Source organism: Peromyscus leucopus, chromosome X (genome assembly GCF_004664715.2).
Source record: "Peromyscus leucopus breed LL Stock chromosome X, UCI_PerLeu_2.1, whole genome shotgun sequence".
NCBI classification, from domain to species: Eukaryota; Metazoa; Chordata; class Mammalia; order Rodentia; family Cricetidae; genus Peromyscus; species Peromyscus leucopus.
The window spans coordinates 52,214,959-52,242,444 of NC_051083.1; the positions used below are offsets into that span (position 1 = coordinate 52,214,959).

At 42.7% G+C, this 27,486-nt stretch overlaps 1 protein-coding gene across 1 annotated transcript; it reads right to left on the reverse strand.

The window, feature by feature from the left end:
* Positions 1-7,966: 7,966 nt before the first annotated feature.
* On the reverse strand, positions 7,967-18,973 carry LOC119086603 (melanoma-associated antigen B4-like). Its single transcript, XM_037198771.1, has 2 exons — positions 18,850-18,973; positions 7,967-8,640 (listed from the first exon to the last, which is right to left on the reverse strand). Exon 2 carries the CDS (start codon positions 8,576-8,578, stop codon positions 7,967-7,969), a length of 612 nt encoding a protein of 203 aa, XP_037054666.1. The 5' UTR covers positions 8,579-8,640; positions 18,850-18,973.
* Positions 18,974-27,486: the final 8,513 nt, after the last annotated feature.

Genomic DNA, 27,486 nt, shown 5'->3' on the forward strand with positions numbered 1-27,486 from the left:
ACATTCTTCCCTAAAAGAGAATATCTTCACAGCAACTTCTCCGCACCACTTGCCTTGCCAAACTTCTCCAAACTGACCTTTGCCAGTGCTTTCTTGTAACACAATGGTCCTGGCAATCGTTCTCTGAACAAACAGTGGTAAACCTTTCATCCCTGGTAACAGTGTTGATGCTGCCATCCACATGATGAGAAACAGCCAGCAACATGGAGCAGCAGCTGCTGCCTCCATGGTCCAGCCGCCACCATTTGTGGCCCAGTCTGGCCCTGGCCGCAGCTTCTCCTCAGCAAGCCTCCCAGGCTAGCCTAGAACTTGGGACCCTCCTGCTCCTGCCTCCTTCAACAAATCCTACCGGCATGTACCACCACAACCAACTGAGTGCAGCTTGGGCCTGAGTTGGGGAATGCAAGGTCACAGGCAAGCGGCTTTTTCATAAATCCATGCCCCAAAAGTTGGACACCAAATGTAGTTGAAAGTTTTCCTGTGTTCCAGCTGGCCAGTGGTCCAGACAAATCTCTCCCACTTGTGTCCACCAAGTAAACACACAGAGGCTTATATTAATTATAATGGCTTGGCCATTAGCTCAGGCTTATTACTAACTAGCTCTTGCATTTAAATTAACCCATAATTTTTATCTATGTTTATCCATGTGGCTTGGTACCTTTTCTCAGTTCTGCCTTGACATCTTGCTTCCTCTATGTCTGACTGGCGATTCCTGAATCAGCCTTCCTCTTCCCAGAATTCTCCTTGTCTGCTTTCCCTGCTTATACTTCCTGCCTGGCTGTTGGCCAATCAGCATTTTTTTTTTATCAACCAATCAGAGCAATACACATTCACAGCATACAGAGCGACATTCCACAGCACTTCCCCTTTTCTATCTAATCAAAAAGGAAGGTTTTAACTTTGACATAGTAAAATTACATATAATAGAACAGTTATCAAGTAGGAATTACAGTTTTAATATGTAGTGTATTTGTATTTGGCAAAATTAAAGAAAATACACCTGGCTTTAGTGAATAAGGTGGGAATTGATAGAAGAAGTCTCTTGATGTTAACCTTGGCTCTCAAAATACACATGTACAAACACCCAAATACATATAACCCCCCACACACACACACACGCATGAATGCACATATGCACTCACACATAATGAAAGACCCTAACCCTTCAGGCTTACACCCCCCAAGCCCCAGGAGAATAAGGAACTAAAAAGAAAACTAGTTCCAAGGGCAACCTGACTCAGCCATTATTCAACCACCCCTGCTACAATGTAAAGAGATCTCTGTTAAGAGATGTGTGACCTTTGTGTAAACTCCACTCCCGCCCTGATACCCTCCTTGAGGTTTCAGGAAGAATGTACATGCGGACATGACTGTACCCACTCTGTGATCAGACCATGATCTTGTGAAACAAAATTATAATCTTATGGCTTTTGTGGGTTTTTCCTTTAAAAGCCCCCATGTGGCTGCAGTAAGGTGTGACTCTTTCTCTCAGGACAAGAGTAGCCCATCTGTACAGTTGCTTCACTAAAAGCCTCGTGCTGTTGCATCAACTGGACCAGAGTCTGGGTTCTTGGGGCGCCCACTTGAGACCCTATATTTTGGGATCTAACAATACCACATATTTAAATAAAATAAATGATACTGTCCCCTTAGGCTAAACACTTGACCTCTTTGAGAGGCCATAAAATGTTGAGAAAAACCCATTATGCCAATGTTCCCTGGTTTGTCAGTGGCTAACACCATTATCTGACAGCAGTTATTTTAGGTATGCACTGTCATCCTCATGGTCATTTACTTGACTCCTGTTAGGAGCTAGTTTTCTACTTTCAGTGTGTCTGCTCTAATTATCAAAAGGCCCTCACCTGCTCATAAAGAGGAAGGTACACTTCTTACTGAGAGCTTTTCCCAGTTTGACTGAAGCTTTTAGGTACTGCATACTCCATTTTGTCTGAGTGGACTGTTTATTTTCACTATAGGCCCTCATATTTTCTGCTAATCATACCTGAACATTGTATATCACCCTAAGGCCACTCTTAGACCGAGGTCATCATCTTTCTGGAATCTCAGATTTAGAAATATCAGGAACCACATCTAGCCATGAGCATTTGGGTTTTCTAAGGAATGACAGCAGGGTCAGAATTCTATGAGACTATCTTTTGGTGTTGGTGGCTCTTTCAGTCCTTCCATTACAAGGTGGGATTTGTACTTCTACTGAGATGAGATTGCTAGCCTCATACAAAAGAAACAAGGGAGAAAATAGGTGCTACTCATATGGCACCCTTTTCTGCAATATTTATTTAGCTTCTTTGTGGGAATGTCTCCACATATCAGCATTTGATGATCTAATATGAAATTCAATAGGACATGTTAAGATTTACTATTTAGCTATTATGTCCCTGAAAGTGTTGAAAAATTAATGGCAACCTTCTTTTGTAGGTCTTTTAGGAAGACTCTGGGTCTGGCAGTAGATGTCAATTGCTCTTTCACTGGATCCTATTTTCAGGGACATTTACTTATAGAGCCACACTTATGGGATCTTCATCATCATGCTTCCTTTCCCTTTAACTAAAAATATGATAGGAAATTTCACACCCCTTCTACAAACAATTGATCTGGTTCACTATTGTAATTGTTTTTTATTAAGAGATTTTGTATTCATTTTACATATCAACCACAAGATTATCCTGTCCCACTCCTCCTCCCACTCCTCAGACTTCCCTTCCAACCCACCCCCCATTCCCACCTCCTTCAAGGCAAGGTCTCCCATGGGGAGTCAGCCCAGCCTGGTACATTCAACTGAGGTAGGTACAAACCCCTCCTCCCTGCTCCAAGGCTGTGCAGTGTCCCACCATAGGCCCTAGGCTCCAAAAAGCCAGCTCATGCACTAGAAACAAGTCCCGGTCCCACTGCCTGGGGCTCCCCTAAACAGTTCAAGGTAAACAACTGTCTCACTTATCCAGAGGGCCTAGTCCAGTACAATGGGGGCTCCTCAGCTATTGGTCCACAGTTCATGTGTTTCCACTAGTTTGGCTAGTTGTCTCTGTACTTTTTCCAATCATGGTCTTGATATCTCTTGCTCATATAATCCCTCCTCTCTCGTTGATTGTACTCCTGGAGCTCCACCTGGGACCCGGCTGTGGATCTCTGCATCTGCTTCCATCAGTCACTGGATGAGGGTTCTATCATAACAGTTAGGGTATTCAGCCATCTGATCACCAGAGTAGGTCAGCTCAGGCACCCTCTCAACCATTTCCAGTAGTCTATGGTGGAGTCATCATTGTGGATTCCTGGGGACCTCCCTAGCACTCTGTTTCTTTCTATTCCCATAGTGGCTACTGGTTCCAAACTCAATGGAAAAAATTGTACTGTAATTCAGGCTTAGGACATTTGTACTGTCAGAGAAAACAAAACAAAACAAAACAAAACAAAACCTTTCATTTGCTTCCCTTACTAGATGAAATTTTATAATGTATCAATTTCCTTTCTAGAGAAAAGGCAGAACAAAATGACTTTGAGAGCTATTGATAGTTTCATGTTATCTGGCCTTGTATATGTAGATGATAGCTTTGCAAATGAATGCTATTTTATTCACAAACATTATACATTTACTCAGAATTATTATTATTCTGGATTTGTGTTTCCAAAAAAAATGGAATATGGGTTCTCATTTATCTTGTAGTATTAGGAGTGATGAGAAGAAAGTTGAATTATAAAATATAAAGTCCACCTTGGGCTGGGAGCACTGGAAGATTGTATACCACAGACAAGTACTTCTTAAGCTTGTTTCAACTCATAAACAATCCCAAAATTCAAATATACAATCCTATGTGGAGTAAGAACTTACACTTATACAACCCTGTGTGGAGTGAGAACTCACAAAAGCTATGCTAAACCCAGACTAGAAATTGAGTCCAGGTTTGTTAACTGCATGCTAGTGAACTTGAGAAATTTTCAGGTATTTTTCATCTGTGGAGTACATCTGCTAAACTGTAACTTCAAATTATATTGGAATATTTATAATGTGTATATATATATATATATGTATGTATATACTATATTATATAAGTAAATAGAATGTGGATTAAGAAATATTATGTAATAAATATTAATTGTTATATGATTATTTTATTTTAAAGCTTTTTAATTTTGTTTTTTCTTATTATTTCTTCACTTTTTCTTTCCTTTTATTAAAATTTCTCACATAATATATCCTGGTTAGAGTTCCTCCTCTTTCTGTTCCTCCTAGTTCCTCCCCACCTCCTCTCCTATCTGGACCCACTCCCTTTCTGTCCCATTACAAAACAGGTAGGCTTCTAAGTGATAATATAATAGAATGTAATATAATGATAAAACAAAAACTGACACATCGCAATTAAAACTAATAAACAAGAAAAAGAGCCCAAGAGAAGGCACAAGAATCAGAGACCCACTCATTAGCACATTTAGTAATCCCATATAAAAATAAACTGAATGCCTATAATATCCACAGAGGACCTGATGCAGACCTGTGCAAGTCTTTGCGAATGCTGCCTCAGTTTATGTGGGTTGTTATGAGCTTTGCTCATGTTGATTTAGAGGGCTTTGTTTTCTTGGTGCTCTCTATCCCCTGTGGCTTTTACCCCTTTCCTGCATCCTCTTCCACAGGGTTCTCTAAGCCCTGAGGGAAGGAATTTGATTGAGACATCCCATTTAGGGCTAACCTGTGTATCTTGCAGGCAGGTCAAGGTTGTAGGTCAGAGTTTGGTAGCTGGGCGATATTGATGATTGCTTTTCTCCTCTGGTAGTGTACAGAATACCTTCCAGAATCATGAATGCTACTCAGTAGGGGTGAAGCTTATATTTGGGCACCATTTTGACTTCTCCATGTCCAATGTTATATAAGTAAGTGGCCTCACACCACCAGATATTTTGGCAATATCGTATGATGTTTGAGAGGACCTGTGACTACTCTGGCCAGCAATTCAACAGAATGTATTCCATTTCTGGTACTGGATGTTTTACTTGGTGGCATAAAATGTCTAGTTGGGACATAGTGTATGAAAACTTCACTTAAATTCCTATCACATATGTATATATTAGGAAATATCTATTGCAGTAGGTTCCCATATGGTTTTTCAAAAGACCTTTGTATTAGATTGCTCTCCAATGGTCCCTTCTTTACCATACTTTCCCACTAGAATAGAATCCTTCTATTCTAGTTTCCACTTTAAATCTTTATAATACTATATTATATTTTCTCTAACTTGGAAAATTCCCTCCCCTCTGCACACCCCCCCCCCCGCCCCATCATTTACCATGTACCTACCCTTTGTAGTTATTTGGATTGAAGCACACATATTGAAAGCTTAAAAGCTAACATTTACATATTAGAGAAAGCATGCTATATTTGTCTTTTGTGATCTGGGCTACCTTACTCTGGATGATTGATTCTAGTTCCACTCATTTCTCTGAAAATTTCATAATTTCATTTTTCCATTGTGTAACTGTGCCACATTTTTATTATTATTATTTCAATTTGGTGGCTATCTAGACTGTCTAATGTCTTGCTATTATGAATATATTAGCAATGAACATGGATGCAGTCAAGAACTACTCATCAGGTCAGGTTCCAGAGGTGGAAGAAGTGCATACTGAGAAGATCCTGGGGAAGGGTGCTGTACTTTGCAAAGACCTACAGGTGTATCGTACCAGGAATATTAGCTCCTGTATTGTGTTGCCTTTCAGGAAACAAAAGCCTAGGGCCACTATCTAAAGATTTTTTAATCTATTAACTTACCTTTTATAGACTTGTTTTCACTACTTTGCATACTAGTATTTTTTTTGTCTGAGAGCCAGTTTAGAATAGTGAGAAAAAATACCGAATTGGAGGCAGAGCATCTTCAAGTAGGAGAGGAAAAGTGCACCAGACAAATGTGTATCAGGATTTAGTCTTACTATTCTATCTACCAGCCTTAAAAATGAAAACCACAAGCTCATCATCAACCAAGTGAGTCTTGTGTGGGCTCTATCTGGTGGGAGTACACAGCTGGAAAAAAATGCTCAGTCTTTGAAAAGTTACTGTTATTATATTGATCACAGGTGATACATCCACTTGTCGTACATCTTGTTCTCATATCTTGAAAGTATTAAAGCATATAGAATAGTCTCATAAAAATTATAGTACATAGGGCAAAAGTGATGAGTACCACTATTTTACATTTCAACATGACAGCTCTAATTTGAGTGTGTGTGGGGGGCTGTCCCAGATGACTAAAATTCAAGGTCTTAGAATTTGTTATAAGGTCAAATTCCACTGCCCCCATGATGTCCTTCTGTCCAGCTGTCTCATTTTAGTCATTATTGCCTTAACAAAATGTAGCCCTTGATAAATGTTTGTGAAATGAAAATTAAGATAACTTAACATGAAATGCTCTTCTCATCAGTTAGGATCTACTTTTCAGTGCTAGTCAAATGGTGATGATGTAGAGGTTTCTATGGATCTCATCTTACTTGAGGGATCTCTCAAAATGTTGACAGAATGTGCACCAATCACCTGATTTTCAGTCTGACTTACCTGCACTGGAAAGAGAATCTAGGACACCTTTCCTTCCTGCCCAAATGGAGATTTTTGTTACATTTGCCCACCAACCCAATCACTTATACCTTTCCCTGTCTTCACTTTGCCTTTCCTTTACCTTTGTCCATCCCTTATCCCCTGTTCTTTTCCTCTCTCAAAGTTTTAAATAAGAATAGCATTATTTAGAACCGGGTCAGCTGTAATCTTCATCTTTCAATTTTCAGCATCCAAAACTATAAAAATTAAACCACAATTAAGGTGATACACACCTCCATCCGACCCCAACCTCCAGTGTGTATTTTCTCTGTGTTCCTATCATAGACTTACAGGAATTTCCCCCATAAACTGTAAAGCATACCATCTAAGGAGATGGCATTTATTCATTACTTTTAAAGTCCAGTTAGCCCAACAATTTCATGATCAATGAATGAAAATTGCATCTGTTTTCCAAGTTTAGGGAATTTGACTTTTCCACATGCCTTGCTCAATCAATTTCAACAAGATTGCTCTCATAAGAAAACACCATTGTCTTTATTCCTTTTTACATTACCTTAAGTCAAAAAGAGGAAATCCAAACTTACTGGTAAAACTGCAGATACTGGCTCAAAATTTCTAAAATTGGAAGCTGTGATATTATATTACCGTTCTAATACTTTCACATGGACTTCTAAAGAGAATATATTTGATATAGATTTGTACAATATCAGTAAATAAACACAAAGTCTAATTCATAAACATTTGACTTTTATTGACTTTTGTTTTACAAACCAGGGGAAATATTTAATTACATTTATTGCATTTAACTTTACCAAACCACATAATGAATGCAATTAAAGGAAACTAGACTTAACTGTGTTCTAATCCCCTGCTATTCCCAGTGTACTGACCTACTAACTCTAAGATTATTTCATATTTTCAAGAAAACCTTTTTTTTTCATGCTTTATGTCCTTATCTCAATGACAGGAAAACCTTAAGGGTCAACGGGACAGTGGAATTTTCTGGTAATTTTACTGAGGGATCTTCACTAGTTTGGTCAGTGGCATCAGAGTCATCTTCATCTCTGGCTTCTGTTTGTCCTTGGTCATTTTTCAAAGCCTCTTCGTAAATGGCAGAGATGGCACTAGGTGTTGTTTGGTTTATCTTGGCCAAATATTCCAGGACTTTCATCTTGCTCGTTTCAGCATAGGCTTGGGGACCCCACAGGAACTCATAGCGTGGAGGAACACTGCCGGCCACCTGCCTGTACTCCAGGTACTGCAGCTTCACCAAATAGTGGGTCAGGAGCTTCCGGGGCTCACCAAAGATGCGGTGCTTCTTTCCTGGATAGATTCGCTTCTTCTTCAGGACTTTCCAGATGTCTTCTTCACTGGCACAATTGCCCCTAATGAGGATAATACCTAAGACACACATCACAAAAGCAGTCTTGGGAAAGCCTTTGCCAGCACGAATCCTCCATTGTTGGGGAGCTTCAGCTTGCTGATGAGGTTGTATGAGGGCTCACTGGAGTTGACTTCTCTCACTTCCACTGCAAAGGCATCTTCGAGCTTCTGAGAGGCTTTCCTGAAGATCTCAGGGAAGTCGTCTTCATACTTCTTGGTGATAACCTTCAGCATGCCTTCCTTAGTAGTAAGCTGCCTCAAATTAAAGTTGTGGAGCAGGTGCTGTAAGAGCACTATTACCTTTCTTGCTACCATATCTTGGTGAGGACGGATGGTGCAGGGCTGGTCCTCAACGGGGGATTCCTTTTCCTGGAATTCTTCACTTTCCCCACAGGAATTCTCACGTGATTCAGAGGAAGAAATACTCAGAGTGCTTGAGGCAGATGGTGTTGCTTTCTGAGGAGCCTCGGGAGTGCTGGAAGACTCAGCCTCAGGCTGGGTCTGGGAAGCAGCAGAGGACTTTTCTGCTGCCTCTTGTGGTTCCTCTACTGTTTCCTGAACACCTCCACAAGCCTGAGCCTCACCTCGGGCCTGGTGGCGTTTCTTCCGGGCATGGCGCTTATTCTTATGACCACGAGGCATGATGACTCTTCAGCTAGGGACAACAGCAAGATGTGTGGGCAGGATGCTGGTGATGCAGACACCTGTCAAGGGGAGAATGAAATTATGTGAGCTCTTTTATCCAGGGGAATCCACCCTTTGTTTATTTATCTAACATAACCTCTGTATGTTTCCATGAGAGCACCGATTTTAGGAACCTACTGGCCTTCTGTTCTCAACTGCCTGTTCCCTAAGGAAGAAGGAGATTAAGTCTAGGCTTACAGCCTATCATTCCTGCCTCTGCTGGGCTTGGCTGAATACAGCAGGCTGGCACTCATGCCTTCTAGCTTCTTAGAGTTGTTGGGGCCTTTTCAGTTTCCAGTGAGAATCTTCAAGCAAGTTCTTGGAAATCCTGAACCTCTCTCCTCTACCACTTGCCAAATGTCTCCCTGTGATGTACTCTTTTGTGTGTGTTTTCCTCAGACATGACTTAAACTTCCTTGTAGAAATAGTTAGGCCATGTCCTCTGACCAAAATCCTTACCACTATTTCAGCTACAGCCTCATAGCATGGGAGTAAATGGGGGCCTGACCCATTACTACTGCACAGAAAATCTAGGCTCTTAGCAGGGGAGAAGTACTCTGATTCCTCCCATGGAGTCCTTATCTGTTTTCTGACCATACTCAGAGCACTTATCTGGCTAAAGGACCCTCCATTCACCCTAAGAATCTCATTACTCTTAAGACTCTTCTGATAGTAGTTAATACAATAGCCCTGCATATACCTCAAAGGATTGATGATAGGGGCAGGCTGTGAATCTCCTGAGTGTATTGGGATGGGGAGTTCCCTTAGAACACATTCTTAATTTCTTACAAAACATGGTGTTGCTTCTTTGGCCAATATGAGGATCTTTTCCCCTCATGTCGATAGCCTCAGTTTTCTAATTCTGTAGGAACAGAGGGCATATGTCTGTGGGACACCCATGCTTGGCCTTTGTGAGTATCTCCACCTGTGTTTTTCTGCATTTTCTATTGTCAGCATGGGCTTCTTTCCTCTACTAAAATGTGGCCCACATTTTTATTGACTGTGCCATTTTTTGAAGCCATAAATGCATACATGAGTGTGTATTTCAATTGTCCCATTCTTCCCTGGGCTTCTCTAAATTGTTAGGGGTATCTTTTTCCTCTGGGGTGTTCCCCTACTGCAAACAAGAACCATCTTCCTCAGGTGTGATGTGAGTCCTTCTCTGAAAGTAATAGAGACTGAGAACCAGGGTTTGTGTGGCACAGGAGGGACAGCTATGATTTACACTGCACAGAAACAGATTAAAATGGTGGTCACAGACTATAGTTCTTGTCTAGGGTTGAAGCCCCCTTGCAGAAGGCCATGGGAGTATAAAGCAGATGACAACAAGTATTTAACAGGTCCACTCACCAGCCCCACCTGATGAGGAGCCCCATCTTTCAATGCTGTGGATTCATTGACTGTAAAAGCCTGGTTGTAAAAGCCTGGTTGTTTCTGTCTGTAATTTTTCTCATGTGCCACTTCATTTCTTCCCTAATAACAGTTATGGGTATTTTCCCCACTGCTTATGTGTTTATCTCGTAAAAAATAAATTCTATCTTTGGGCACATATAGCTATGCATGGTCAGAAAGTCTGTTTAATCTGTGTTGTGGTGGTATTGTGTTCCCCAAAATATTGTGTACTCTAATAAATTTATCTGGGGTCAGAGAACAGACAGCCACTAAATACAAAGGCTAGAAAATGGTGGCACTCACACCTTTAATCCTAGCATTCCAGAGATAGAAATCCCTCTGGATCTCTGTGAGTTCAAGGCCACATTGGAAATAGCCAAGCATGGTGACACACACCTTTAGTCCCAGAAAGCCAGCCTTTAATCCCAGGGAGTGGTGGTAGAAAGCAGAAAGATATATAAGGCGTGAGGACCAGAAACTAGAAGCATTTGGCTGGTTAAGCATTTGGCCTGGTTAAGCTTCAGGCTTTTGAGCAGTAATTCAGCTGAGACCCATTCCGGATGAGGACTCAGAGGCCTCCAGTCTGAGGAGACAAGACCAGCTGAGGATCCGGCAAGGTGAGATAGCTGTGGCTTGTTCTGTCTCTCTGATCTACCAGCATGGACCCCAATAACTCGCCTCAGGTTTGATTTTATTAATAAGAACTTTTAAGATTCCTGCTACACTGTGTAATTCTGATCAATAAGAACAGTACTGGAATATTTTTCATAACTGAGACAGGAAAGTAATAATTTTCTCATTCACAAAAGACAGCTAAGTTTAGATTTCAGGACAAATTCAAAACAGACTAACTGCCCTTGCAGATAGCACACAGACATAAATTCCATTTGTTTTAATTGCTAAATCAAGATCAGAACTGAATCAACATCCAACCATTCAAGGTTTAGCCAACTACTGTTATTGTTAAGTCCTGAATTTCAATCTCATTCTATGTCTGGGAACACTAACCATTCAGGCTACATGCTTGGCCAAGTGTTACCCACTAGCCAGTCAGTGCAACCTTCCTAGCCTGAGAAAAACTATGTGACTTATGTGTTATGAGAATGGGTCAGACCCTGAAAATGTAACATATAATTTTGCAGAATTTGGCCATGAGAGGAAGAAAGAGGAATGAGGCAATGTGTGAACATGTATGTGGGTATGCAGAGGGAGCTGAGGAAAGAGAATGAAACTAGGCAGGAGAGTGAGAACAAGAGAGACTTTCAAAAAGAGAAATATATATATATATATATATATATATATATATATATATATATATATATATATAGAGAGAGAGAGAGAGAGAGAGAGAGAGAGAGAAGAGAGATATAACTATATGGAGTCAGATTTTCCTTTTATGTTTGGTTTTTATTAAGAAATATTTTTATTTATTTTATATAGCAATCAAAGATCCCCCTCTTCCCTCCTCCCACCCCTCCTGCGACCCCCTCCCAACACAACCCCAATCACTCCTACAAGAAGGTAAGGCCTCCTCTGGGAAGGTATATTAAGTTGAGGCATGTCTAAGCCCCCTTCCCCCGACTCAAGGCTGTGCCAGGTGTCCCACCATAGGTAGTGGGCTCCAGAAAGCCAGCTCATGCACCAGGGATGGATTCTGACCCTATTGCTAGGGGGCCTCTTAAGCAGATCAAGCTATACAACTGGGAGACAGATTTTCAGAAAAAGAGATTTTTTAAGACAAAGTAAAAGAATAAGTTACCATCAGAAAGCATATATGTTTCCTTATTTTGCCCCTCAGATAAAGTCTAACCCTCAAGTGGATAAGAATTTTTCCTAAGCCCTCACCAAATTCATGGATTTTTTTTTTTTTGTATAACCTGGATGTAGTCTTGGAGCTGGCTCTCTTAAAGACTGCCTTACCTCATGAGCTTGCCTCCCACCACATGAACATGCTGATTGCTGTCCTCCCTGTCCCTGTCTTGTTTGGACTCCAGTCACCATGAAAACATGTATGCATGTAACACTACACACATACACACACACACTACCACAACAACCACCACCACCACCAACACTGCCACCTACTCCACCACCACAACCACCACCAACAATTAAAGAAAAAGAGACTAGGAATTTAAAGGTGAGCAAGGTAGGTACATGGTTTGGAAAGAGGAAAAGGAAATGTGGAAAAGATGGAATCCATGATAGTTAAATCGCAATAAATAAAATTATTTTAAAAATATCAACATAAAAATGGTGGTTATTGAGGTAAAGGTAGATGTCTTCTGCAATGGCTAAAATAGAAAACAAGCTCTATTATTTGAGATGGAGGTGCTCCTCTGAGTTGGACCAAAGCTGTTAAAAGGGGAACAGTTTCCTACGGGAGTGGGATGCTTCTTTATGGTTAGGAGAGAATGCCACTCAGGACATGCTTTGTAGGACTTGGCTATTTTTTGAGATGGGACAAGACTGAAATAAAGGGTTTCCAGTAGGGTGAGAATGGTGTTAACCACTTTGGTTAGTTTAGAGACCAAGAACAATGATTTGGGTGTTGTTTTTGTTTGTTTGTTTGTTTTTTGTTTTTTGTTTTTTTTCCAGGTTGTTTCAATAAGGATTTCTCTGTGTAGCTTTGGAGCCTGTCCTGGAAGATGTTCTGTAGACCAGAATGGCCTTGTACTCATGAAGATCTGCCTAAATCTGACTGGGAGTTCTGGGACTAAATCCCCCTGCCTCTGCTCCCAACTAATGGGAATAAATCCAGCTGCATTAGTCTCCCGAGTGCTGGAATTAAATGTCCTTCTTCTCACTCCCAGCGCTGGGATTAAATCCCCTTACCTCTAACTCTCAGTGCTGGGATTAAATCCCCCTGCATCAGCCTCCCAAGGGCTGAAATTAAATCCACCGGCTCTGCCTCCAGTGCTGGAATTAAATTTCACTGGGCTGCCTCCCACTGCTGTGAATAAAACCCCCTGCCTCTGTCTCGAAAGTACTAGGATTAATTCCCCCCCTGATCTGCCAAACAGTGCTAGGATTAAATCCCCTGCTTCTGCCCCGAATGAAAGGATTAAACCACAATGCATCTGCCTCTCAGTGCTCAGATTAAAGACCCCTGAATCTTCTCCAAAGTGCTGGGATTAAATACCCCTATACCAGGCTCTGACTGTTGGAATTAAAACCACCTGCCTCTCCTTCCCAGTGCTGAGATGAAATCCCCCTGCCTCTGCCTCCTAGTGCTGGGATTAAATCCCCCTGCCTCTGCCCCAATGTGATAGGATTTAATTTCCCTGCCTCTGCCTCCCAGTGCTGGCATTAAATCTCCCTGCCTCTGCCGACCAGCCATGGGATTAAATCCCTCTGTGCCTCCATCCCAGTGTTGGGATTAAATTCCACTGCATTAGCCTCCCCAGGTGACAGAATTAAATGCCCCTTCCTCTGCCTCCCAGTGCTGGGATTAAATCCCGTTGCCTCGGTCCCTAAGGTATGGGATTAAATCCCCCTGCCTCTCTCCTTGAGTGATGGGATTAAATCTCCCTGCTTATGCCCCAAGTGATGGGATTAAATCCCCCAGCATCAGCCTCAGCAGTGTTGGAATTAAAATCCCATACCTCTTCTTCCCAGTGCTGAGATTAAATCCACCTGCCTCTGCCTCTAAGTGCTGTGATTATTTACCTCTGGCTCTCCCTCTCAGTGCTGGGATTAAATCCCCCTGAATCAGCCTACTGAAACCGAGTGCTAGAATTTAATGCCCCTTCTTCTCCCTCCCAGTGCTGGGGTTAAATTCCCTTGACTCTGCCCCCCAGTGCTGGGACTAAATACCGTGGCTCTGTACCCGAGTGATGGGATTAAATCCTCCTGCATCAGCCTCTCAGAGGAGGAATTAAATCCCCCTTCATCTCCACCACAGCAATGGGATTTAATTCCCTTGCCTGTGCCTCCCCATGCTTTGCTTAAATCCCCCTGCCTCTGCCCCAAGTGACTGGATTTAATCCAACTGCCTCTGCCTCAAATGCTGGCATTAAATCTGCCTGCCTCTACCTCCCAAGTGCTGGAATTAAATCCTCTGGCTACTGCTTCCACATACTGGAATTAAATTTCCCTGTCTCCTCCTCCCAATTGCTAAGATTAAATCTCCTTGGTTCTTCCTCCGGTACTGGTATTAAACCCCATGCCTCTGCCTCCCAGTGCTGGGACTAAAATCACCTGCCCCTGCCTCCCAATTGCTAGGATTAATGCCTTCTGCATCTGCTACCCAGTACTGGGATTAAATCCCCCTGCCTCTGCCCTGGAATGACAGGATTAAACCACAATGATGCTGCTTCTCAGTGCTGGGGTTAAAGACCCCTGATTCTGCCTCCCAGTGTTGGGAATAAATCCCACTGCCTCTGCCCCAAAGTGATAGGATTTAATTCCCCTGCCTCTGCCTCCCAGTGCTGGGATTATATCACTGGGCATCAGCCTCCCAAGTGCTGAAAATAAATCCTCTGTCCTCTGCCTCTGACTGCTGGAATTAAATCCCCGATCTTCTGCCTCCCAGTGCTGGCATTAAATCTCCCTGCCTCTGCCTACCAGCCAAGGGATTAAATCCCTCTGTGCCTCCCTCCCAGTGCTCGGATTAAATCCCACTGCATTAGCCTCCCCAGGTGGCAGAATTAAATGCCCCTTCCTCTGCCACCCAGTACTAGGATTATTTCTCTTGATCTGCCTCCCAGTGCTGGCATTAAGTCACCCTGCTTCTGTCTCCAAGGGATGGGATAAAATCCTCCTGCCTTTGTCCCTGAGTGAAGGGATTAAATCTCCCTGCATCTGCCCCCAAGTGATGGGATTAAATCCCCCTGCATCAGCCTCCCACCTGTTGGAATTAAAACCCCCTGCCTCTTCCTCCCAGTGCTGAGATTAAATCCTCCTGCCTCTGCCTCTGAGTCTTGTGATTATTTACCTCTGGCTCTCCCTCTCAGTGCTGGGATTAAATCCCCCTGCATCAGCCTACTGAAACTGAGTGCTAGAATTTAATGCCCCTTCTTCTCCCTCCCAGTCCTGGCATTAAATTCCCTTGTCACTGCCTCCCAGTGCTAGGACTAGATGCCCCGGCTCTGTCCCCAAGTGATGGGAATAAATCTTCATGCCTTTGTCCCTGAGTGATAGGATTAAAACTCCCTCTATCTGTCTGCAAGTGATGGGATTAAATCCTCCTGCATCAGCCTCTCAGAGGTGGAATTAAATCCCCCTTCATCTCCACCACAGCAATGGGATTTAATTCCCTTGCCTGTGCCTCCCCATGATTTGCTTAAATCCCCCTGCATCTGCCCCAAGTGACTGGATTTAATCCAACTGCCTCTGCCACAAATCCTGGCATTAAAACTGCCTGCCTCTACCTCCCAAGTGCTGGAATTAAATACTTTGGCTTCTGCTTCCACATACTGGAATTAAATTTCCCTGGTCTTCCTCCCAGTACTGGGAATAAAACGCACTGCGCCTGCCTCCAAGTGATGAGATTAAATCCCCAAGTCTCTGCCCCTAAGGGACAGGATTAAATCCCCCTGAATTAGTCTCCCAAGGGCTAGAATTAAATCCCCATTCCTCTCCTTCCCAGTTGCTCAGATTAAATTCCCTTGCCTCTAACTGCCAGTGCTGGGAATGATTTTCTTGCCTCTGCCTCCGAGTGCTGGGATTAAATCCCTATGCCTCTGCCTCCCAGTGCTCGGATTAAATCCCCCTGCATCAGCCTCCCAAGTGTTGGAATTAAATCACCTGCTTCTTCCAAGTGCTTGAATTAAATTTCCCTGCCTCTGCCTCCTAGTGTTGGGACTAAAATATCCTGACTATGCCTCCCGAATGCTAGTATTAAGTCCCCCTGCATCTACCTCCCAGGTGCTAGGATTAAATCTGCCTGCCTCTGTCCCACAGTGCTGGGATTAATTTCCCCTGCCTCTGCCCCCAATTGATAGGAATAAATCCCCCTGAATCAGCTGCCCAAGTGCTGAAATTAAATCCTCCAGCTCTGCTTCTAAGTGCCGAAATTAAATTTCCCTGTGTCTGCCTCCCAGTGCTGGGAAAAATATCCCCTGCCTTTGCCTCCAAAGAGCTAGGATTACTTCCCTCTACATCTGCCACCCAGGAATGGGATGAAATCCCCTGCATCTGCCCGGAGTGACAGGATTAAAAAACAATGCCTCTCCCTCTCAGTGCTGGGGTTAAAGACCCCTGACTCTGCCCACAACTGATGGATTAAATCCCACTGCATTAGTCTCCCAAATGCTGGAATTAAATCCTGCTTCCTCTCCCTCCCAGTGCTCAGGTTAAATTCCCTTGGCTCTAACTCCCAGTGCTGGGATTAAATCCACCTGCATCAGCCTACTGATACCGAATGCTTGAATTTAATGCCCCTTCTTCTCCCTCCCAGTGCATTTACTAAATTCCATGGCATCTGCCTCCCAGTGCTGAAATTAAATCCCACTGCATCAGCCTCTCCAGTGGTTGGAATTAAATCCACCTGCTTCTTTTTCCAAGTGGTGGAATTAAATTTCCCTGCCTCTGCCTCCCAGTGCTGGGACTAAAATACCCTGCATCAGCCTCCCAAGTGCTGAAATTAAATTTCCCTGGGTCTGCCTCCAAGTGCTGGGACTCAAACCCCCAGCCTCTGACTGGAAAATACTAGAATTAATTCCCCCTGCATCTGCCACCCAGTACTGGGATTAAATCCCCTGCTTCTGCCCTGGAGTGACAGGATTAAACCACAATGCCTCTGCCTCTCAGTGCTGGGATTAAAGACCCCTGACTCTTCCCCTAGTGCTGGGATTAAATACCCTTGCACCAGGCTAGGACTGTAGGAATTAAAAGACCCTGCCTCTGCCTCACAGTGCTGGGAATAAATCCACCTGCCTCTGCCTCCCTGTGCTAAGATTAAATCCTCCTGCCTCTACCCCAAAGTGATAGGATTTAATTCCCCTGCCTCTACCTCCCAGTACAGGGATTATATCACTGGCATCAGCCTCCCAAGTGCTGAAAATAAATCCTCTGTCCTCTGCCTCTGCACGAATTAAATCCCCGAGCTTCTGCCTCCCAGTGCTGGCATTAAATCTCCCTGCCTCTGCCTACCAGCCTTGGGATTAAATCCCTCTGTGCTTCCCTCCCAGTGCTCAGATTAAATCCCACTGCATTAGCCTCCCCAGGTGGCAGAATTAAATGCCCCTTCCTCTGCCTCCCAGTACTGGGATTATTTCCCTTGATCTGCCTCCCTTTGCTGGCATTAAGTCCCCCTGCTTCTGTCCCCAAGTGATGGAATTAAATTACCCTCCCTCCATCCCCAAGTAATGGGATTAAATCTCCCTGATTCTGTCCTCAAGTGATGGGATTAAATCCACCTGCATCAGCCTCCCACCTGTTGGAATTAAAACCCCCTGCCTCTTCCTCCCTGTGCTGAGATTAAATCCTCCTGCCTCTGCCTCTGAGTGTTGTAATATTTTACCTCTGGCTCTCCCTCTCAGTGCTGGGATTAAATTCCCCTGCATCAGCCTACCTAGAATTTAATGCCCCTTCTTCTCCCTCCCAGTGCTGGGATTAAATTCCCTTGACTCTGTCTCCACAGTGCTAGGACTAAATGCCCCTGGCTCTGGCCCCAAGGGATGGGGTTAAATCTCCCTGCCTTTGTCCCTGAGTGATGGTATTAAATCCTCCTGCATGAGCCTCTCAGAGGTGGAAATAAATCCCCCTTCATCTCCATCACAGCGCTGGAATTAAATTTCCCTGTCTTTGCCTCCCAAGTCCTAGGATTAAATCCCCTTGCTTCTGCCTCCCAAGTGCTAGGACTAAATCCCCCTGTCTTTTCCTCCCAGTATTGGGATTAAATACCCCTGCCTCAGCCTCCAAGTGATGAGATTAAATCCCCCTGCCTCTCTGTCCCAGTGCTGGAATTAAATCCCCCTTCATCTCCCTTCCAGAGCTAGGATTAAATTTCCTTGCCTCTGCATTCCAGTGTTAGGATTAAATCCCCCTGCCTCTGTCCCCAAGTGACTGGATTTAATCTACCTTCTGCCTCCCAAGTGCTTGTATTAAATCCCCTTGCCTCTCCTTGAAGTGGTGGGATTAAATTCTCTTGTCTGCTTCCATATGCTGGGATTAAATCCCCCTGCCTCTGCCCCCAATGATGGGATCAAATCACCCTGGCTCTGCCTCCCAAGTGATGGGATTAAATCCCTGTGTTTCTGCCCCCAAGTGATGGTTTTAATCCCCCTCCCTCTTCTTCCCAGTGCTGGGATTAAATCCCCCTGACTCTGCCTCCCAGTGCTTGGACTAAATTCTCCTGCCTTTCCCTCCCAGTGCTCGGATTAAATTCCCTGGCCTCTAATTCCCATTGCTGGGAGTAAATTTCCTGCCTCTGCCCTCCAGTGCTGAGATTAAATCCCCCTGCCTCTGCCCCCAAGTGGCAGGATTAAATGCCCCTGCCTCTGCCTCCCAGTGATGCGAATAAAGGCCTGCCCCACCGCCACCGCCACGGCCACGGCCAGGCTCGTGGTCTTTCGAAATGGCGGCGACCGGTAGAAAAGCCGAGAAGGGGGGGGGGGGGGCACGAGCCGGCCGGCGGGGAGGAGGTGGCGGGGAGAGGGCGGAAAGCTGTCCGGATGGAGGTGAAGAGCTTTATTCTGAGATGGACCACCTCTGGCAACTAGGGGCCCACGGGCCGGGCGGGGAGAGGGTCCTTGGCTTCGACGACGTGGGGCTTTAGGTGAACAAGGGGGCGGTTGGTGCGAAGCCAAGTCTCAAGGACAGAGACCGAGACCAAAGGCACGGGTTCAAGAGCAGGGAAATCGACTCTGAGATGCCTTTCTCAACCTCCTCACCTGGAACGACACAGACTGGGGCTTGTCTCCTGGTCCTGTTGAGCCGGCGGCCGCGACAGCGCTCCTCACGCCTCCCGGTCTCGAACTGTGGAGAAGGAAATCACGCCCTCGCGGAGGGAAGAACCCCGAGAGACGCTGCCGGAAGCCTCGCCTCTCTGGCGCCCCCTCTGGCGTGGGGGGTGTACTTCTCAGTCTTATAGACGAGTGGCCAGGGAATACTCGAGCGCTCTGGCTGGGTTGCTTCTGCAACTCCACCTTCCTGGGTGTCTGCCTCCAAAATCCAACTTCCAGAAGTCACCCTCTCCGAGAGAACTCTCTTTAAACCTCAGGATTAAGCACGGAGAAAGGAAGTTTCTGCACAATTTGTTTTTCATATGTCTGTAATTATCCCGATCTCTGCCATGGTTCCCGTCTCTTTTAAATTTCATGGCAGAAGTCATATTCACGACTAATAACCCCCTTCAAACACTGGGAAAAGCAGGGGTGTGTCTTCAGAGTGTTGGGAGAAGATAAAGTTGAACATCAGGTAGAGGACTTAGAATAGGAGGAAGTAAATTCAAGAGAAAATATGTATTCCTTCTCTTTATTATGCAGACTCAAATTTTCAAGGTATTTGATTAGTACAGGAAAGAGACTAAGCCATGTGAGTTTGTAGATCCCAATCTGTTGAAGTTATACTTTACATAGAGATATTTATATTCTTACCACTTTCCCCCTTTATTAATCAAACCCTCTATTTATGTTCATATTCTTTTTACTCTGTCAGTGGATTCAATCCAGTATTTTGAGCATAAAATCTCTTTTCAAATCATCTGGGATACAATTTTGTGTTGTTATGGGGGGAGTGTATTTGTTGTGTTTTTTTAATTCTAGTTTTTGGTTTGTTTTCTAAAGAGGAGAGAGAGAGAGAGAGAGAGAGAGAGAGAGAGAGAGAGAGAGAGAGAGAGAGAGAGAGAGAGAGAGAGAGAGAGGAGCCTAGTACTATGCCGAGGAAATAGTTATAGTTTGCATTTCATTTATTTATGTAGTTATAAAACTTCCACATATGAGATCTATCCCATCACCTTGAGATTATCTCCATGAACTTCTACAACTAATGGAATGATTTAAAAATACAAGAAAGTCGTCAGGCAGCTGTGGCGCACGCCTTTAATCCCAGCACTCAGCAGGCAGAGCCAGGCTCTGTGAGGTCGATGCCAAGCCTGGTCTACAGAGTGAGTTCCAGGACAAGCACCAAAAATACACAGAGAAACCATCTCAAAACAAAACAAAAAATAGATGAATGTCAATAAAAAGATGTCAAGTTCAAAAAAAGGTAGTGAAAAAAATAATGCTTAAACCCCAAAAGGTCAGCTTTACTGTGGGGAAGAGTAGAATAGCACATGCTAGATGGATCAACAGTCTGTACTTGCTCCAATATTTAATACCTTAAGAATCTTGAGAATGTTTTAAATTTATTTGAATATATTTATGTATATATATTCATATATGTGTATATATTCATATATAGTGTGCGTGTGCATGTGCGTGTGCATGTGCGTGTGTGTGTGTGTGTGTGTGTGCATGTTTGTTTGTATGCATGTTCACCACCTCTGTGTGTGTTGTGCTGCTAGAGGCATCAGATCTCCTGGAACAGGAGTTACAGAAGGTTGTGAACTACCTTGTGGGTGTTAAAAAGTGAATCCAGGGCTTCTGGAAAAAATAGTCACTTTTTTAAAAATCTTTTTTTAAATTTCTTTTTCTTTTTTTTCGTTATTTTAATTTATTTTTTATAATTTAATTTAATATTGCATATCAGCCACAGATTCCCCTGTCCTCCCTCCCCCCTTCCCCCCAATCAATCCCCCATTCCCATCACCTCCAGGGGTAAGGACTCCCCTGGGGATTTAGCTAAACCTGGAAGATTCAGTCCAGGCAGGTTCAGTCCCCTCCTCCCAGGCTGAGCAAAGTGTCCCTGCATAGGCCCCAGGTTCCAAATAGCCAGCTCATGCACTAAGGACAGGACCCCTTCCCACTGCCTGGGTGCCTCCCAAACAGTTCAAGTTAATCAACTGTCTCACTTATCCAGAGGGCCTGATCTACTTGGGGGCTCCTCAGCTATTGGTTCATAGTTCAAGTGTTTCCACTAGTTTGGCTATTCGTCCCTGTGCTCTTTCCAACCTTGGTCTCAACAATTCTCGCTCATACAGTGCTCTTAACTGCTGAGCCGTCTCTCCAATTCTGAACCTTGAGAATTGTGTTGGTTATTTATCATACAATTGAGACTATTAAACTTTGTTATGGACTCAGTATTCATGGCTTTTTTCCAAACTTCATATGTGGTACTTTATTTTTTCTTTTTTGTGTATGTGTGTGTGAGAGAGAGACAGGGGTACAGTATCCAGGAACATGTGAAAAACAGGAAAACACAGTATCACTGAGTAACTTCCCTAGTGTTTTGCTTTATTATTATTTTTTTATTTCTAGACAGCATCAGGTTAAATTGCTCAGGTTGATGATTGATAGTGAAGTCATTTTGTAGCTTAGATAGGCCTTGAACTTGGATTCCTTAACTTAAATTACAGAGCACCACTACAGCTCATAAGTTGAAAAATAACTGCTAATGTAACAGTAGAAGTGACCAGGGCCTTAGGGAGCTGATTTTGTTTGTTTGTTCATTTACTTACATTTGAAACAGGGTCTCACTGTGTATCCTTGGATTGCCTGGAACTGACTATATAGACCAGGCTGGCCATGAACTCAAAGAAATCCACCTGCCTTTGCCTTCTGAGTGTTAGAATTAAAGCTATGTGACACTACTCTTGGCAATAATTATATTTAGATTGAATAATGAGTATAGAAACTTTATAAACTATGATCCTCATATGAAAAGACCAGAAATACCGTGTCCCAATCTACACCATATGGGTATGAAGCAAGCAAGAATGTGTGTGAAGGGGTGAGGGGCACAGCAGGTACCCAACTGGCCAGCTATTTGATCTTGGACATTCTGTACTCCAGGATTTAAAGTAGTAAATATTTTGTTGTTGTTTTTAAAGCTACCTCGTCTATGCTATTCTGTTATTGACCCCAAATAAATTAAAAGCTTTATATAGTAATTGAATATGTGTCATGTATAAAATACCTGTCAAGGTAACTGCCAAATGTTTAGTGGTTTATGAATGGCACTATAGTAATTTTGTACTGTAGAATACCACCATCTTCTATGAGTTATAAGAGAGAAGAGGAAATGCTTTCAAATAACAGCTAAAATTTTGCTTTAGCAAGTAGAATTAGATTCTTCACTATGGTAACCCATGTTATTTAATTTGGATATTGGGCTTGTTCTCCACCTAGCTATAATTCAAAGCTCCTAGAGCTTTGTTAAGCATCAAAACCTTCAGTGCCTCTCAACTATCCTTCCATCTACATTTTTTCTCATTCATTTCCGGACACAAAAAAATTCCCTTATGTTTAGCCAAAATACATTTGATATAGTCTAATAGGTAAGCACATTCAGTACAGTTCTGGGCTAATCATAGTAACACAATGGCGTCTGCACCTCTCACCTTAGGGGGATATTACTCTTACTCTTCAGTAACTATCCAGCAATAAACAAAGAATGTCTATTTGAGCATTGTATTCTAGTAAATGAAGGAAGCAAAATATATCTCATTCCTGTCCATTATATTTATTTATTTATTCTTCTTTCATACAATACATTCTGACCACAGCCTGCCTTCCCTCCACTCATCCCAGTCACACACACCCCATCTCCCTTCTTCCCCAGATGCTTTCCCCTCTATTTTCCTTCAGAAAGAGCAGGCCTCCAGTGATTTCACCTGAATGTGGCATAACAAGATGCATTAAGACAAGGCACAAACACTTATATCAAGTCAGGAGGAGGCAACCCAGTAGAAGGAAAATGTTCCCCAAAACAGGCAAAAGATTCAGGGACACTCCTATTCCCATTCTTAGGAGTCCCACAAAAACTCCAAGCTAAACAATCACAACATATGTGCAGAGGGCATAACTTAGATGCATGCAGGCTCTGTGATTGGTCTCTGTGATACCCTATGAGCCCAGCTTAGGTGATTCTCTGGGCCATGTTCTCCTTGTGTCCTTGACTCCTCTGGCTCCTACAGTCCTTCCTCCACCTCCTCCGCAGGGTTTCCTGAGCTCCATCTAATATTTGGCTGTGGGCCTCTGCATCTGCATCCATCAGCTTCTGGAGGAAGCCTCTCTAATGGCAATTGGGCTAGGTACTGATATATGAGTGTAGCAGAGTATTATTGGGAATCATTTCATTGCTTTTTGTCAGTTTTATTCTACCCTAGGTTTCTGAACCATCCAGGAATTTTCCGCTGCATTAGATTTCCACATTGTGCTCTGCCTGCCACCAATTCCAGCTGCCTCTAACCCCACTCTCTCCTAATCCCATCTCCACCCACCCCCAAAATCAATTCTATTTCCCCATCCTAGAAAGAACCATGTGCCAACCCTCAAGCCCTCCTTGTTACTTAGCCTTTCTGAGTGAGGCAACCCAGACCTAGAAAGACTAACATTATATGTATTCACTTATAGCTGTATCTTAGCTGTTAAGTAAAGGGTAATCATAATCCACTGGCCCATTATAATTTTTATTGAATTCCCACTCTGCCCATGTAGATAACCTGTCCTTTGAATAGACAGCAAGAAGATGCCACTTAGGTTGATGACAGAAGCCTCATAGGAAATCAAATCTGCTGACATCTCAATATTGGACTTCTGGCTTCCAGAATTGTGAGAAAATAAATACATTTATCCTGTTTAAGTCAATGTGGCATTTTCATAGTATCCTACATAAGTTTACAGATTTTTGCATAATATTCTTTCTAGATTGCTTATGACCACAACATACTTCATAATCATGTTTTAACAGCCCATTTAATCTGCATGTGGGTTAAAGAGGAATTTCCATAATAGGATTATGTGATATTTAAACACAATACTATTCACATGTTTATTGTATTCATAGTCATGAGAGTCTTGTATTACTTGAAATACAAGGCCACATAGGGTTGGTCATACATGATAAATAAGCAAGGTCATTAGAAGTCAGGTTATAATAATCAAGAACATCATACTCTATGCATTGCCAGTACATGTAAGGTTGTATTCTGAAACAGAGTAAACAAATGCTGAGGTCATTTGATGTCCTGCTGGTTCCACTAAATGTCAAGGCAGTGTATCATATTAACGCCTAATTTTACAACCTCTTTAAAAACTAGTTTTCCATTCAGTAATCATTCTTCAATATTCTGATATATCATATGGAGACCTGTATACTGTTCCTCCGTATCATAGGCTCATATAACCGACCATGCAGCTTACTTTAAAATATATTACATTATATTGACTTGAGATTTTCAAAATCCAAAGTGCCTTGCCTCAGGAACTTCACTCTCACTTTTATCTATTCTTACTTTGCTGTAATTCCCATAGGGCATTGCAATATTTTCCTCATAAGATTTTATTTCCTTGCTTTTGAAATTTTATGGGATGAAATTCAATCTTTTTCTGAGTATCACCAGTAATACCACAGAACTTCCCAAAGAGCAGATACTCAGTTGATATATGCAAATATGAGAGATAAGGAGAACTAACTTCCTAAAAATCAGTGTCCTCTTCGTATACACAGCACTCACTCAGTCTTCTTCATTCCAGAGAATCTTGGCAGGCCAGGCTTTCCCTCCTCACGTTATTCAAATGTATTTTAACTGATAAAACCACAAAATATTATTCTTGGTAAATTTTAGAGAGCTCAGGAGGTAGCTCAACAGGTAAGGGTACTTGCTGTGTATGCCAATGAACCTGAGTTTTGGTGTCCATGTACAAATTTATACATGGTCACATATGTGCCAGTTCCCCCGGTTCTATAAAGACAGAGACAGGAGGATCCTTAAAGCTTGCTGGTCATCATCTTGGCTCCAACCTCAGTGAGAGACTCCTATGAAAGTAATAAACCATAAAAAGATAAAGCGGGTTCCCAGTGCCCTCCTCTGGATTCCTCATGTGTCCACAGGCACATATCTGCACATACTGGTGGGCATATACTACATATATATATATATATATATATATATATATACATATATACATATATATATATATGTGTGTGTGTGTATGTATATGTATATATATACCAGATATATATCAGAGATATATATGTCAGATATATATATATATATATATAATACACACAAACACTTTTTTTTTACAACACCATTCAGTTCAACATAATAGCCACAGATTCCCCTGTTCTCCCCCTCTTGCCCCCCTCCCCCTCCCTCCAGTCCACCCCCATTCCCACCTCCTCCAGATCAAGGTCTCCCCCGAGGACCGGGATCAACCTGGTAGACTCAGTCCAGGCATGTCCATTCCCCCCCTCCCAGACCGAGCCAAGTGTCCCTGCATAAGTCCCAGGATTCAAACAGCCAACTCATGCAACAAGCCCAGGACCCGGCACCAACGCACAGCTGCCTCCCAAACAGATCAAGCCAAATGACTGTCTCACCCATTCAGGGGGCCTGATCCAGTTGAGGGCCCCTCAGCCTTTGGTTCATAGATCCTGTGCTTCCCTTCATTTGGTTATTTGTCCCTCTGCTTTATCCAACCTTGGCTTCAACTATTCTCGCTCATATAAACCCTCTTCTTTCTCACTAATTAGACTCCCAGTGCTCCACCAGGGGCCCAGCCGTGGATGTCTGCATCCAGATTCCTCAGTCCTTGGATGCAGACACTAAGAGACCATGGATGTCAGCCCAGACTAATATATCCAGCAAAACTTTCAATCATCATAGACGGAAGGAACAAGACATTCGAAGACAAAGCCAGATTTAAACAATACCTATCCACAAACTCATCCCTACAGAAAACACTAGAAGGAAAATTCCAACTGAAGGAAGTCAGATACACACTCGAAAACACAGGCAATAGATAATGCCACAGTAGTAAACCCCAAAGAAGAGAAGTACACACACACTACCACCAAAAATAACAGGGATGAAGAATCACTGGTCATTAATATCCCTTAATATCAATGGACTTAATTCACCTATAAAAAGACATAGACTTACAGAATGGATACGAAAGCAGGACCCATCTTTCTGCTGCATACAAGAAACACATCTCAAATTCAAAGACAGACACTACCTAAGAATAAAAGGCTGGGAAAAGACTTTCCAATCAAATGGTCTTAAGAAACAAGCAGGGGTAGCCATCCTGATATCCAACAAAATAGACTTCAAACTAAAATCAATCAAAAGAGATCAAGAAGGACATTACATCCTCATCACAGGAAAGATCCACCAAGATGAAGTTTCAATTCTGAACATTTATGCCCCAAACACAAGGGCACCCACATATGTAAAAGAAACATTACTAAAGCTTAAACCACATATAAAACCCCACACATTAATAGTGGGAGATCTCAACACCCCACTTTCACCACTGGACAGATCTCCCAAATCGAAACTTAACAGAGAAATAAAGGACTTAACTGATGTCATGGCCCAACATACACAAACACTCTTGTCCCCCCTTCTTCATGTTTTTTCTTGGTCTTCATAGCTTATATACTATCTCACCTTCTTCCTTACATGTACATGCTGTCTGGCTTCAATATTTTTGAGTGACTGGTAGATAATTTTTCTTGTACCATCTCTAGTACTATTAAGGGAGACTGCTATTTAGAGCAGCTGCTTAATTAATGTTCATGTAAAAACAAAGTATTAAAAAGAGTTATAATTCTGAATTATTACAAATCAATTTCTCTCATACACTTGGAGAACACTTAATTCCAAATTCAATTAACATAATAAGCAAAGGATAAAATGTATATAAAACTATGTTATGAACAAACTATGATATGGTCAGGCTGCAGAAGTGAAAGGAGTATATACTGGGAAGAGTCTGGCAAAGGGTGCAGTACTTTGCTAAGACCTGCAGGCCCAGGTTTCTCATAGCAGAAATACCAGCTCCTGTATCATGTTGCCTTTCAGGAAACAAAAGCCTAGGGCCACTATCTAAAGATTTTTTTTAATCTATCCACTTGCCCTTTATAGACTTGTTTTCGTTACTATGAATGGTTGCTCATTTTTTTTTTGTCTGAGAGCCAGTTTAGAATAGTGAGAGAAAAAATACTGAATTAGAGGCAGAGCATATTCAAGTGGTAGGAGTGGAAGAGTGCACCAGACAAATGTATATCAGGATTTAGTCTTACTATTTTACCAGCCTTAAAAAGAAACAAGCTCAACACCAACCAAGTGAGTCTTGTGTGGGCTCTATCTGGTGGGATTACACAGCTGGAAAAAAAATGCTCAGTCTTTGAAAAGTTACTGTTATTATATTGGTCACAGGTGATACATCCACTTGTCATACATCTTGTTCTCATATCTTGAAAGTATTAGAGCATATAAAATAGTCTCATAAAAATTATAGTACACAGGGCAAAAGTAATGAGTACCACTATTTTACATTTCAACATGACAGCTCTAATTTGAGTGTGTGTGTGGGGGGGCTGTCCCAGATGACTAAAATTCAAGGTCTTAGAATTTGTTATAAGGTCAAATTCCACTGCCCCCATGATGTCCTTCTGTCCAGCTGTCTCATTTTAGT